Raw genomic sequence first — 15,124 nt, 5'->3', positions numbered from 1 at the left:
AATTATATTAAATGCTCAATACTCTTCTGGTATATGTCAAGTTAAAACTGGATTTTTAAGTCTGTATTTTGGCATGCTGAAGCATTGCTTTATTTCAAAAAGAAAACTACCAGATGCTCAAAAATTTGAATTATAAATCAATTTAGAAGCCATTTTTAGTCCCTTACATTTGAATACACTAGCTATAATGCACAACACTTTTAAAAACATTCATGGAAGAAGTGCACCAAGATAAAGAACCTATTCCAGCTGCAAGACAGCCATCCAAAACCAACCAACCAAGCAAAGTTCACTTCTTGTACTTGATTATCAGGGAACCAAATTTTTACAGGTCCTACAAGTCTCTGATTTGCTCTTATGTGCCAAGACTTGCTGAAGCCAAGACAGTAACATTTGCCTGTTGGTAACAGGGAAGCAGATGACAGCATACACTGACAAAGCAGCAGTGTATAAAGTTGATATGCTGTAGATCTTTTATATGTGGCCAGGTGCCAGCAAGAAGTTTTAGGAGTCTGATTAGAAATGGACAGATGTTTTTCATAGATTCACAGACCCTTTGAGGTTGGAAGCAGGCTATGGAAGAATCTGATCTAACCTGCTGAAAGCAAGGCCAGCTCTGTGGTCAGACCAGGTTGTTCCATGTTTTAGCCAGCGATGTCTTGAAAACCTTCAGGAGTGGAGACACAGCCTCCCCTCCCCAGACAAGTCACTTCCTTTCAAAGGGGCAGGAAAAGCAGCAATGGTCCATGGCAATCTAATTCTCTAATTTACTTTCAATTCAAATGCCTCAATATCTCAATGTCATCTTTCTTTTTATCCTCTTTAAAATTTTGTTTCACACTGATTAGTCCATGTTGGTACATAACTACAAATGAATTTATATGGTTTCAAGGCTTCACACTACTTCCCTTCTCCCATTAAATGCATATAAAATTTAAGGGAAATGGAAGAAAGCTTAATCAAAAAACAGTATTACATTAGCTCTAAGAAAGACATGCAAGTAGTGTCAGCAAGTACTGGTTATTTTTATACTAATTTATTAGCAGTTTATATGTAAATTATGCATAATTGTTGCTTAACTTGTCCCTGCCCATGGAACTAGATAATCTTTAAGATCCCTCCCAGCCCAATCCATTCTATGATTCCATGATTTCCAGGGCAGGAATGAAAACAAGCTCTTAGGAAAGATTTAGATGGGTCCTAAGATGTAGACTGGTGAAACATGAACCATGAACAGATGTGCTCTGTCTGGACAGAGTAGTCACCAAAGCTTCCATTTAATTTCATCTTCTGACTGATTTAAATCTTCAGCTGAAAGAATCCCTAAAATTAAGTATTTTCTCTAGCTCAGAAGAAACAGGTTTTGCATGCCAGTGTTTAAGCAAACTCAAATATACACAGTTATTATTGCTTGGAAAGCAAGGAACCTTACCTGAGTAGAAGGGGCTTCTGGAAACTAAAGTTACAATTGGTGTACTTCCACTCATCAGCAGTCAGTTTTATTCCTTATGTTTTACCAATTCCATACTGGGATTACTTCCCCTATGTAAGTCCCATGGCTGGAAACCGACACGTTCACATCCTAAAACTGAAAACTCTTCTGATGTTTTGGTCTGTAGCTATTTAATTTTTGCATTGGTTTCAGTGATGTGAAGCCAACCAAACTGCTATTAAATACTTCCTGTGCCAAGCACTGTTCTGTGATTCTCTAGAGAAAGACCATTATATTTCTTGCCTTTATTATACTCAAGCCTTCAAGCTTGTGCCCTTTGTCAATTTTCAACATCACCTTTGGATAATTCCTAACTATTTTTTAATATAAAGATAAGACACACATGGATAATTACAATCTCAAACGTATTACTGATTTAGTTTTTTATTATTTCTTAAAACTGTTCAAATTGTGTTCAAATGAGTCTTAAAATCACCTGCTTTTCTCTGTTAGTTGTCAAAGTGTTATGAAAGCAGTGAAAAGGCTTGGAAGTGAGGCAGTACAGCAGCATTCTCTCTTTCTAGTGATAAAAGATTCCTGTGATCCTGTGTTTCCACCAAGAAAAAAAAGGTCCATCATTCTCACCCAGTGTTTCTAGGCAAGTATTTTCATTTCAGGATGGTAAAATCAGCACAAACCAACCAAGTGAAACACCTCTGTTCCAAGAGGACCTTGTGGTCACGTATCCTACATCTAAAACGTTGCTGTTTCCTAGCTGGGTTGTCATGCAGAAGATAAGGAAGGGGCTGTTCTTTTAACACATTGTGCTTTTTCTCTCCCAATTCAATCCCTTCAGAAACTGAAAACCTCATGTCAGAGAGCATAATACAAAATCAAAACAAATTAGGTTAAAAGAAGAGAGCTTTACAGATGTACCTAGACTGAGAAGAGATAGCAGATGAAATAGTGGAAGCTGCTAATGACATGTTCTTGGGCCCATGGAAAGGCTTAGGCTGGGAAAGAGAGCTGGGGGCTGCAAGAACTCTGCAGAAGACACATAAAAGCATGAAAGCATGAACAAAATGATCTAACAGGGGCACAAATCATGGCATCAGAACCAAGCTCTGGCAAGATTCAGATACAGGAAGACTGCTGCATAGTTACCAGGAACAGGTTTTCTGTAGCACACATCTGCAGACTTACAGAATAGCACAACCAAGCACATTCCTACAGAACACAAGGCAAAATGCACACATTATGGAAACATTTTAAAAGCAGACTATCAATAATTAAGAAAAACAGTATTACAGGACAGGACTTTTGTCAATGATACATGCTTTTATCTGAAAGATCTGAAGGTGTTTGAGTCTAAATACAAGAGAAACATTTTACTGTGCACAGTCCCAGACAGAAGATTGTCCTGTCAAAACCAGAAGTAATTGGAATGATTAGTTTTGTAGAGGCTTTTTTTTTTTGTCTGAAGCAGATACTAGGTACATTTTCTTCATGCTATGGTTTCAACTGAGGGATAAAAATTATTTAAACCTTATCATGATTTTATTTGGAAGTGCCTCTCAGGCCAGTTCTGAATTTAAGCATAAGACCTTATTCAAACCTCTTTGCTGTCTGGAATAAAACCACTGCATTCTCGTAGGTCATGGCTAGGTAAAATCTGACTAAAGTGAAAAACTATTTAGTTGGTATATACACATAATGCAAGTCAACTAGGACAAATTAATTAAGAAGTAGAGTCAAGAGAACATTTCCAATTCCATTTATACATACCTAAAATATGATACCTCTGAGGTCTCAGTTATAAGTTTTTTATATTACTGGAAGTGTGTTTTTCCCTGGATTTTAAAAGCATGTTAAAATAGGCATCTTTTCAGAATATTCATGTAGCAAACTTCAAAGATAAAAGAATATTATGTACCAAAAGACTCACTCTTACTATCTCCAACATGACTGTAATGTAAGTGACAGCTGTAGAAATCCCACACATTTCCTCACAAGCTGTCTGACAGTTTTTCATATACAACTGTAACTCCCACTGTGCTACAAGTGTTAGGAATGCATCTCCTTGAAACTTACTTCAGCTCAAAGGCTAATTCTCATTAGGAAAAAAAGATCAGATAAATCTAATAGAAATGAATTGATTTAACTTAGAGAGCAAGTCAATCATCAAGTGTCCACCATGTTTTACTGATATCTGCTGTGACACAGTAAGCTCAATCATGTGAGTAAATGACATTTTCTGATTTTCCATTTCTTGTCCTACCGCAGAAACACTATTAAAAGAATCTTCATTCACTGCAACTAAAATGAAGAGTTGTTTTGGTTTTATTATAAATAGTGTAAAAACATTTCTAATTTTAAGCCCAGACTTGCTTTCTGAAAAATGAAGTTATTTTTAGGGCAGTTTTATTTTGCAAATTCTATGCAAACATGAACAACGTCATGAACAACAACATGAACAACCCCACATCAAAAAAAAAACTCCTAAAAAAGCCATCCCCCCAAAATATATAAAAGCATATAAACCAGGTTACAGCTTTTCATACTACATTCTTAAGCTAAGAATGTGTATGCAGCATTTCCAAAGCCAGAGGGGTATAAAGCAATGGAGCATTACCTTTGGAAGGAGGATGAGAAAGCCTCTTGCACTACTGAGGTGGTGGCTGGTGCTGCCATCAGGCTGGCTGTGCTGGGAGCAGCAGGAGCAGGCTGAGGTGCTGAAGCATGTGGTGCAGGAGCAGCAGAACTGGGAGCCACCGGGGCATGCTCAACAGGGGTACTAATTAGAGTTCAATTAAATAAAACAAGAAGCATCTTAAGAAGGCGTGCATTGACATGGAGAGCATAAAACCTACTATGTTTGAACCTGCAGCTGCAAACATAGTAGCTGGCTGGGTTACTGAGGGAAAAGCACAATTATGCAAAGAAAAAAAAAAGATATTTCTTCAGCCTTTTCCATTGTGCAGTTCAGACTGCAATGCAGCATTGGTCCTGCTTGACTGAAATTTACCCCAGGTGTTAAAGAGCACTTCAGTCCTGCTCCCACTGATGCCAGTGGTTGGAAATGTGGCAGCCAGGACTGAAATGGCTGTGAAGAGCCTGTCACAGTCTTGTGAACTCGTATAAATTCCATCAAATTTATTGAAAACTAATAATCTAGTCTTGTATCCTGTGATCATCTAAGTAACCTGTTGATCTATTAATGTCTTCCATCACCTCCCTCAAATTTGGGAATTACTAATCTCTTACAGACAGACAAATGGAACAAAGTTAGCAGGTTATTTTTTTAAATCAGGGCATCACTGTACATAGTTGTCTTGTCCATGAGCAGTGGCCTAGAAACATAATGGATATATGTCTACTTGTTTAGACATAAGTCATAAGTATATTGTCACATCTCTGTGTTCTTATAAATTACTCCTATCAGGGTGCTGGAATTCAGTAATTCTCTTGCTCAAGGTAGAAATGCCCAAAATGCTCCTTCCTGAGCAGAGCAAGTACCAAATAACAAAAGAAACCTTACAGCTCCACAGCTGTTTCTTCAGCCAACCTTTGCCCTCCAACTCTCTCTCTCTCAGCCTTTTTTCCTGAGCAGATTTACCCTCCATTGTGCAAATTATCTCATATTTTCTTTTGCTTCTCTCAGAAGTACTGATTTCACAAGTTATATTCCTCAGGAACTAGAACAAGTGTTTGGTACTTCTGAATTTGGGATACCCCTTGTTCTCCAAGGGACTGTCCTGTTTCCCCTGTCCTTCTCCTCTTCTAGAGTTCAATAGTCTACAGGATGGTGTCTAAATTCAGCTGAATATTTTGTTTGATTAGCTGAAACAGAAGATTGTCCTGTCAAAACCAGAAGTAATTGGAATGATTAGTTTTGTAGAGGCTTTTTTTTTTTTGGTCTGAAGCAGATACTAGGTGCATTTTCTTCATGCTATGGCTTCAACTGAGGGTTTCAACACAGGACAATCTTCTGTGTTATACCCACAAACCTCAAATTTGAATACAGCCCTCAACAACAGCAGGAAATCAGAATTTTCTCCCTTATGGAGAGTCATCTACAATTATGCAGATAATAAGTAAGTTCCTGAAAATAATCATCCAGTTTGCAATTCTGGCTTTCAAATCCTTACACCAAGTTTTGTAACAGTTTTGCAAAAGTTCTTCCATAGTAATATGCATTTGAGAGTCAGATGATTTCTTCCATCCTGATGCATTTCATGATGTAAATTCTTCCAATTAACCAGGAGACTATCAATTTCACAGCCTGTGTAACAGAGTAGCTGTGTATTATCCATCACAGCTAATCTGGTACTAAATTTCAACACTGTGAAATTTTCCCTGTGCTACAGTGGGTACCAGAATTACCCCATTAAAACTGTGGAGTCACAGTTTTCATCTTGAATACTTACATATCTTTGATTTGGCAAAGAGGAAAGGATTAAAACTATGCTGCACATAAAAATGGAACTTAATGTATGTGTTAAAAACAAACACAAACTAGGATTTCACCCATTTTGTCTATTTGCACTGACGTGAAAAGGAATTTACTACAGATTTCAGAAGATTCAAGACTTCATACCTTGAAGAGAACAGTGAACTTAATTAATTGCAATTTAATTGTAACCATCTACAAAATAATCAAAGTACATATTCAGTGATAAATACTGAAAAGAAAGTAAAAAAACCCAATCCATATGTGTGGACATGGACCTGTGTGGAGACAGATTTGAACAGAACAAACCCATATAAATAAAATAAAACCAAAATATAATAGAATACCCTTTAACGTTTAAAAGAAATACAAACAAATTTTATCTTGCATAGTATTTGTAACATTTCTTTTTATGTGATTAACATGTTAGAGGCTTGCTTACCTTCCTTCATGGTAGAATATGTTAATTATCAGAACAAGGAATTGAAATAAATATAAATGAAATGTTTTATAACCATAAAAATCAGAGTGGTTTGGTTACATAAATTATGGGCAGTTGATAACATTTTCAAAACAGTTTTATAGAAAGAGACTGACTTGACTGGTCTTAATTTTAGCAACGATAACTTTTACATAATTTTATCTATATTGTCAAATACAATAGCCGAACTGGGTTTTTTTCCTCCTCTTTTCTAGTTTTTCAGTCTGATTTTTCATTTTACTTATTCAAGAACAGAAGAATTTCAAGAATTGATAAATGTGATTGCTGCTTTATAAAAAAGATCATCTAATGCAACAGCTTATGACATATAGAGTGTTTTTTCGGTTGGTTGGTCGGTTTTTAAATACAATAATTTTGTAGACTTTAAACCTTTACAGTACTTTGTATTTTAAAAGACATGGAAAAAAATCAAACATCTTCATATTTGCAGTAACAAACATAAAAGTAAGTTAGGTGGATGAAAACAAACACACATCTCTTCTCAGCTGATTTTCACTCATGAAAAGGAACACAGATCAGTAGAGGTTAAGAAGATAATAATGGTTAACAACCATAATGAGAACACAGCAACAAATGCACTCTAACATTTAAAATATAAGTATAATCTATACTTTTTTCTCTTGGTGAAGTCCTAAGTTCTGAGATTTTCTATCCCAATAACAAGGAGTGGATGATTAAAACAGCACTTAGTCTCCTTTATCTGATGCATGAAGGTTTTTGTCTTTCTAATCCTCTAACAGATCACTTGCAAAGAATCAAAAATATAGAAAACCAAAACTAAAATGGATATGAAAAAAAATCTGTTATAGCATCATTTGTAGAAAAAAGTGCCAGAGAAAGTATTTAGAGAAAGCTGTAAATGTAGGATTTAATATTTGAATATGGGAATGTTTGTGGAAACCACTGAAAATACAGAAATATCAGCTGCTGCTTCTCTGCTAAAGGTGCTTAATGGCTTGTCTCTGTATTGTAGGTGTGATCCTATAAGAGCCACTGAAAATGTCACATCCACATGAACCAGAAACTACTGGAATTGGAAGAACTGGAACCTTGGCCTTTGAGGCAATGGGCATTTCCATCTGAAGGAGTTAGAGGTTGTTATTACCAAACCATTGCAAAGCTCCAAACGGGGTCAGTGATGCAGTTACACGGCACAGTGTACCTTTGGTTACTGGATGAAGCAAGAGGGGCTTTCTGGCCAACACCGGCCTCCCCCTGGCTTGTACCTGCTCCAAGCCTCACAGAGCCCTTGGAGGCCACTGGCTGAGCATTGGCAGTGTTGGCATCCCTGGTGGATGACTTAGGAGGGTGCCAAATACTCGAGGTCACATACTGGGGCGCATGCGCGGTACCTGTAGGCCTGGGTGACAGAGATTACAAGGGTGTTTGTAAACAAGGCATTTCCTAGGTAATAGCAGGGGTTTGAGGAACAGACAGAATTCCAGCCACAGATGGAGCTGGAGATCATAATGACAATGCAGATGAAGTAATCTTGATAGTTCATTGGTTAATTACTGCTTAAGACCAGGAAAGACTTGACAAATTAAAAAAGGTACCTTGCGTTAAATCTGGAAATCATATTGCTATGAATATCAAAATAAGCAGAGCTGTGATGGTAATGGAGGTGGAGAAAGGCTGTGGTATGATAGATCACACAAAATTAAGGCAACATAGGAGGACAATAACACCAGACCTATATCAGAAATTGTTCCTGGCAAAATAAAATAATAGTTAAAAGAAAAGGAGATTTCAGTGAAGCAGCTGCATAGTCCTATAAATGGCTTTACACAAATGAAACTGCTGGTGAAATTCTAACATGCATTGCTTGTTCTTTACAATTTAATTTATACTCAGGAATCAAGGGGTTTATTTCCTTCTTTTTTAAAATTATTAATTTAAAAATAAAAATCAATTTTCCCAACTGTTCAAGTGCCAGTTGCCATTACTTGTGTCATTATTAACAAATAATGCTTGCACTCAGATATTAACTATGCAACCTTTGTCCAAATATAAGCAGTCTTAAAAAAACCCCAAAAAGAAAAAGAGGTTGCATATCACTGAGGCAGGAATCAAAAACAAAGAGAAAAGCAGTAGTATAAAATTCTTTTCATGACTAACTACTAAGAGGTCTTTCTTTGCTCCATTTAACAATTGGTCAGATTCACTCAAGAAATACCTGTGTATCAGTACTTGGGGGTTTAATAAATGAACTAATCAAAAACAACACATTTCTATACTTAACTGCAAAATTTTCTGAGATCCTTTGTGAGAAAACAACTTGACATGAAAGAACTTACAGAGGGACTGTTTTGAACCTCATAACCATTGAGTATCAATCAAGATCTGACATATAAATGTTCTTAAAAAGATAATCTTATTTAGATTTTAAAAACATCTTGAATAGTCCAGATCAAGTTTAAAATGGATATTGTTCTTAAAACTCCATCACAAACTGACAATACTCTGTTTCAAGAATATTTGGTTTAGAACTTCTTATTTCTGAGAAACACAATCCCCACCTGTTCCACATCACAGTGCATGAGAAAGAAATGTCTAATGAACCCACTTAGCTGAAGCCTGTACTTTCATCATCTGCTCAAACAGTGTATAAATTTCATGTTTTTGAGGTAAGAACAATATGAAGGAAGTGAAGATACAATCTTAACAGGAAGTAAATCAAACACAGCAAACATTACCTGTTTTCTGATGCTGCTGCAAGGTTTTCCTTGTCTCTGTGAAAGGAGGGGATACAGTATGAAATAAATGCAATTGCCAGCAATGGCAAAAAGCCCAACCCAAAACAACCAGGGAAGAAGAACATGGGTTGGGGAGAAATGTTTGGTTGCAAAAAGCATCCTAGAGTGGTTGCTCGTAAATATAGCTGTGAGAAGCCTCTTCAGCTTTCCAGGTGAAACCACCAGATATACAAGTTTGCTGTATATCTCTTATCACTTGCAAACAACTTTGTTTCAATAGTAAAATAAAAGGAAAATTAACAGTTACAAATGAGACATTGTATGTGTGTATACAATTTCAGGAATAGTTTTGACTTTAATAAGTTTCCCTTTAAAAAAGAATTCAATAGCATTCCAGCAGAACATACTTGGATGCCAAATCCAAGCAGTAATAGCAATCAGAGCTGGGCAGTCTTCATGGACCCGATATTTTGAAGTGATAAGCAGTTAAATAGTTAACAAAGACTTACACAAAAAGGATTTCATATGCCTGGCATAATTTAAAAATTCTCTGCCCTACCCAAATACTACTTTTCTCAATCTAAATTGGATTAGAAACAATTCCTTCAACTGGAAATTGTACCTTTGTTGAGGTGAGGATTAAATCAGCCTCAGTTTCACTGACAGAGAACTGGGCTGTTATTCTGTAAACACACATACACACTTAAAAAATAACTGATCTGTTCAAATGAAAGCAATTGTTTATCTGTAAGAAGTTAAGACACAAGTAATTTCATAAAGAATAGAATCCATTAGCCTTAAACACCTAATTTTGAAATCCAGTTAGTTAAGTAATTGAGATAGTCTCACTATTTAGCAATTTAATGGGTGATTGCATCCCTTCCTATTTAAGGAGCTGTGCTGAAATTTCAACAGGTTTAAAGCCAAAATATGCCAAATGAGAACACTTTTCTTAAGTGGCATGTAAAATTACAAACCACAAAGTGAATGTCCTCATTTACCTAACAGAACCTTCTGAAGCATCCTTGGAAAACAAAAAAGGAATACATGCACTTTTTTATATGGATTTGCTGGGCTCCAATCATTAACTTACTTAACTAACTTCCATTATGCTTGGAAGGCTATTCTTAATATTTTCCACTTATACATTTACATATATATGTACAGTCACATATTCTCTCCTTAGTTCATTCCAAGAAAGTTATAAAAACCAATCCAGTTAAGATCAGCAAAGGCTTGGGCATAGGTGTTCTCTATGAATTTTTAAAACCTCTAACTAAAATATAGCCCTAAAATATATGAATTGAAGCCAGATTTTGAAATCCAGAAGTTGGGAAAGGCCCCTCAGATGTGCCTGTCGGAATAAGATGTTCCTGTGGTCAGAAGAGCCTGCCTTGAACAGAAATCCAGAAATCCCCCAACAAGGTTGATGGCTCACCACTCTGAAGCAATGAGAAACCAAACACTGTCCTTATGGTAACCAAGCTGTGAGTTCACTGCAATGCCAGCTATGAAATAAGGTGCAGGAGGATGGATTAGAGACTGTGCAGGTGTAGGAACTGTTAATTTACCAAGAGCCATCATCATGCAACAATGTTAAAGAACACAGTCAGGGCCTGCAAACAAAATACAGCACTATTTATCTCCAGTCTTGCCAAATGCTCCATGAGAAATTACAGCCAAGACCAAAAGGCAGGCAGTTGGGGTCAGGCTGAAGCAGTGCTAAGCCTCTGTTGTTACAATTAATCTGATCCTAACATTTCTGCTCCAATAGCTGTGGCTACACTGAACAAGGCAAAAAAAAGTCACTTGACTCAAGGTCACTTTGAGGTTGGTATTTCACAAAATCTTTTTCCCCAAGTGTACAATATTGGATAATGTTGAGTGACGATGGCAGGGGAGTTGTGAAGGTTAAAATAGAGAGAGAAGTATAGTAAAAATACTTCCACAGAATAAAACAAAGGAAAAGGCACAGAGTAAAGGGGAAAATGAGTTCAAAGACATATAACACTTCTTCATGGTTTTGCTTCCAGGACCTATTTCCGTTCCCAGTCAATAGGAGTAATTCCCATTTGGTTACCAAGAAGAAAGGGTCAAGATCAGATGTGCCTCTGACTGGCAATACTTGCATTTTAAGGAACCAATGACTGGATTTCTGGCCTTTACAATCAAAACATTTTTTGCTAACTAAATGCAGAAATAACTTTACTTTTGAGCCAAATACATCCCTCGGGCAGGCTCAGTAAAGTCAATACCTTCACAACATGAAAGAATTTGGCTCAGAATACTATGAGCTGTTTGTATCTCTGCCTACACAGGCTGCTGCAATAACTGACAGTAGTGGATAATAGTTTTGAGCTATCTGGGAGAGATTTAAAATTACTGTGGGAGATTTTTTTTTTTTTGTCTGCAGTTGTTTTTAGTCCCCACTGAAATGGCTTTTGATAGAAGGGCCTCAGTCAATGACTGTTCTGAGAGAACAGTGCAACTCCCACAGATTTCATTAAATGTTGGACCTGTATTTCAAACAAGATCTATTTAAGCAATATACTGTCTTCCCAACTCCACAGGACATTACACAGTACAAATTATGAAATGTTTTCTTCTCATAAGATATGCTACATGATATGATGCTAAAGGCAGAGTGAAATGATAGAAATAGAGTCTTTCCCTCGCACACATCAACAAGAGTTAGAATAGTTTGAGTAACAGAAATCAAAATTCATTTGCAAGCCAAACTTGCGTGTGCTATTGGACCCTAAAAGTAGCCTGGAGAATCTTCAGAATTTTCAGTAAATGAGTAGGTTAAATCTGAACTGTATGTATGGGACGCTGGAATGCTTTCCCATTCTACTTTATTTTTGGGAACCAAATGCAAAAGATCCCCAAACATGTACATGTAGCAGGCAAGCTGAAATGTGGAGTTGGTGCACCTTCCATCTACCTTCTTCTAGATAGAAGATCTAAGATCTATCTTCTAGATAGATAGACCTTCTCTCTGGAAAAGCTCTGCTCTATTCCCCTAAAATGTGGAGACAGAATCCTGTGATGGGCAATGAAGACCTGGTGACATAAAAACATGAAGTGTCCTGAGGGCCCACATGGTCTTTCAACTACTCATTCAGTACTGAAGCAAAAAGCAAATATTCTAATTGAGTTTTTTCTCTATACTCTCAAGTATAGGAGCAAGACTATTCTTCTAATTTTACAAATGAGAGACTAAAACTTAATAGATTTGTTCATGGTCTAAAAGCAAGTCCACAGCAGTGTAAAGAACTCAAATAAGCTCTCCCAAACCCCAGCTGATTATTTAAAGTATCAGTTCACCCTCTTTAATCAGTTCATCCTCCTTTATTTTTAAAATAAATATATCTGTTCATTTCATCAGTATTTTACTGTATTGAGAACCCAATAATATAGTCTTCTACCAAGTCTGACAGATATACAATCTTTTTTCAAAGGGGATATAAACATACAGATTATTAGGGACTATATTTATTGAAATTAAAAGTTCTGTTTTTCTAGTAGTATAGTGTGGATTTGCAGGACTAATCAAACTTATAACTTTCATCCTAGCATGTACTTATATTTATATAAGCATATTTGCCTACAAATAAAATTTCTTTTTAAGAAGTAAAACTAACAAACTAATTTTAAAGAAATTCTGATAGAGTGTCTGGGAGTAAAGTTGTGTGAAAGCTATTTTATAATTGCCTTCCAAACATTTTTTGTCTTGAAGCCATGAAACACTGACACTGTTGGAAACTGGACACTGAGCTAGATTAACTGCTGCTCTGATCCACTGAGGCTATTTCTACCTTTCTGTATTTGCAGCTGAGAATTTTTCCATGGTCAGATGACTATTGAGGCTGCTTGCCTTTTCTCCCCCATGCTATATTTCTGTTATTTTAACAAAGACACCAGAAGACAAACAAAGAAATGACAGGCAATTAGCTGGAGAGGACAGAAGATGACTATCATGCTGGTTTAGTTAACACTTCAGCAAAGGAGTAGAAGAGCAAGTCTCTCTTTTTCAGCCACTGTAGTTAAGAATGTGAGCAGCCCACGCCGAAACAATTGCAATATATCCTACTATGTTTGCTTTCCAAAACAGTGAAATACTTTTCTCATAGGGGTTTCCTGGTTTGTGCAGACAGTGCCACAGAAGAGAAGAAGCATTATCATAGATTCAGTGGAAAACAACCAGCAGCTCGTTCTCAACACATAGTATGGAACTCAATCAAAGCAGCTCACTAAAATCCAAGCCAATCCCTCCTATGAATGCATTTTAGTGGCACCTACAGGTTTGCTGTTAAGTCTAACAGTTACAGAATAAATGCAGCTGGACATACAGCAGCCTTAGTGCTGGGGAAAGGTTACCTTCCTTGCCCAAGGTTTATAGCGTGATATTTGGCACGTGAACTCCAATTTTAAATTTTATCTTATTGGTAAATAGATCACTTTAGTAAGAAGAAAGGCTGCAAAATTCTGAGCATGTGCAGCAATTGGAGCTGGGATTTAATTCAGATAATTATTCCCTATCTTGGCCTTAAGAATGCAAATCGATTTAATTGAATGTTTTCCTGTAGCTTTCTACAGCCCCACAGTATAAAGTGCAGGGATCTGCCACCAGGCCCCTGAGCACAGGATCCAAACTCTCAGTCTGTGTTCCTGACCACTACAGACAAAACCAATGCACAACAAGTTTGGGTTTTGTATGCCAGGAAATTATTCCCCTCTCACTGAAATGTTCTTTCTCATTGTGACTTCACTTTTCTCCAGGGAAGCTGAGGAAAGAACAAGAACTCAGAGGTTTCACTTTCAGGGGGTTGTTTCTAGACCTACTTTTTAATTTGTGCACATTGATGATAAGAAAATTCATATTTCCTCTACATGGCATTAAACTAAGTTTGAAGCTGCCCCTGAAACCCAGCAATGTGTCTGAGCTGTTCAGTTCCTGAATCAAATATCTAATTGATATGAATTAGAATGGTTGTCATTTTTTCAGAATGTGGATTAAATTTTATTTCATAAACTCTCTCAAGGATTTTCTTACCTTCCCTCTCTCTCATTTGTAATCATATAAAATTCTGGGTCAGCTACAACAAAAATGCTTACATGGAAATGAGCTATTAGGAAGTTATTAGTATTTAGGGTAATTTTGCTGACATTAATGCAATTTAGAAGCAGAATAAAAGGAAGCAGTGCCAGTGCTGTGCTCCAGCTCACCCTAAGCAAAGCTGGAGCCAGGCTGATGATCCACAGACCCCAGCTGAGTGTCTCTGAGTTACAATTCTTGTTGGAAAATCTGCTGCATGTTAGAACTGCTTTTCCCTTTTTGGACTGAGCAGTCAGAGAGAAAGGCAGCACTGGTGTCTTGGTTAGCCACCTGCATCAGCTGACGATTGCACAGTAGAAATGAAAGTTAATGTTCATTTCTGATCATGCAAAAGTTACATGGTGGACAGGAACGTGCAGGAGACTGAGGCGGTAAAGATAAGATGCTACATATAGGTCAGTACATCCACACCCAAAGTTTAATTTCAGCTTTAACAGGCTCTGTTAGCTTATGCATTACTTCCTTTATGAACTGTTTCGAGAAAAGTTCAATGGTACTTTCTAATTGCATTTGGAGGCTTCACTCTTTCAATTTTAAGTGGGTACATTGAAGTGGATACACTGTACCTTACACTGTTTTTGACCAGTTTATTCTATAGGGAACTGACTTGGAAACAAGGGATTTACAATGCCCTAATAATTTTTTTCCCTGTAGAACCTCCAGGAGTATTTAGAGGAAGAAAGACTTTATATATGATCAATTTTCTCCCCTGATTTCACTCAAGATTCCATGGAGACAATTGAGTTATTTCACTGTTCCTACACTTTTTTCACTCTTCAGGTGTTAAAAGGTAAGTGGGAATTAGAAGATATTAAATTGATGTGCTTATTATTTTTTTATTATGTTCCTTAAGTGGGAAATCTACCTAGAGAAGTCTGCTTTATTTCACAAGCTGTTGAGGAAAGATAGGCCATGTCTTTTAAAA

At 36.8% G+C, this 15,124-nt stretch overlaps 1 protein-coding gene across 2 annotated transcripts in view; it reads right to left on the bottom strand.

The window, feature by feature from the left end:
• LDB3 (LIM domain binding 3) overlaps positions 1 to 15,124 on the bottom strand; it is a 114,781-nt gene that overhangs the window by 20,780 nt on the left and 78,877 nt on the right. Inside the window, exons 9-12 of one of the 2 annotated variants that reach the window (XM_071438702.1) lie at positions 9,081 to 9,116; positions 7,547 to 7,744; positions 4,065 to 4,226; positions 2,369 to 2,476 (exon numbers count right to left, since the gene is read on the bottom strand). In XM_071438702.1, coding sequence (XP_071294803.1) covers positions 2,369 to 2,476; positions 4,065 to 4,226; positions 7,547 to 7,744; positions 9,081 to 9,116 — 504 coding nt within the window. The remainder of the gene's footprint in view (positions 1 to 2,368; positions 2,477 to 4,064; positions 4,227 to 7,546; positions 7,745 to 9,080; positions 9,117 to 15,124) is intronic. The other variant, XM_071438699.1, reaches the window with a different exon arrangement.

This window comes from Agelaius tricolor, unplaced genomic scaffold (assembly GCF_023055355.1).
Source record: "Agelaius tricolor isolate 1412-34295 unplaced genomic scaffold, bAgeTri1.0.p SCAF_13, whole genome shotgun sequence".
NCBI classification, from domain to species: domain Eukaryota; kingdom Metazoa; phylum Chordata; class Aves; order Passeriformes; family Icteridae; genus Agelaius; species Agelaius tricolor.
The sequence above is the reverse complement of the archived record's forward strand: the minus strand, read 5'-3'. Positions and strand labels throughout refer to the sequence as shown.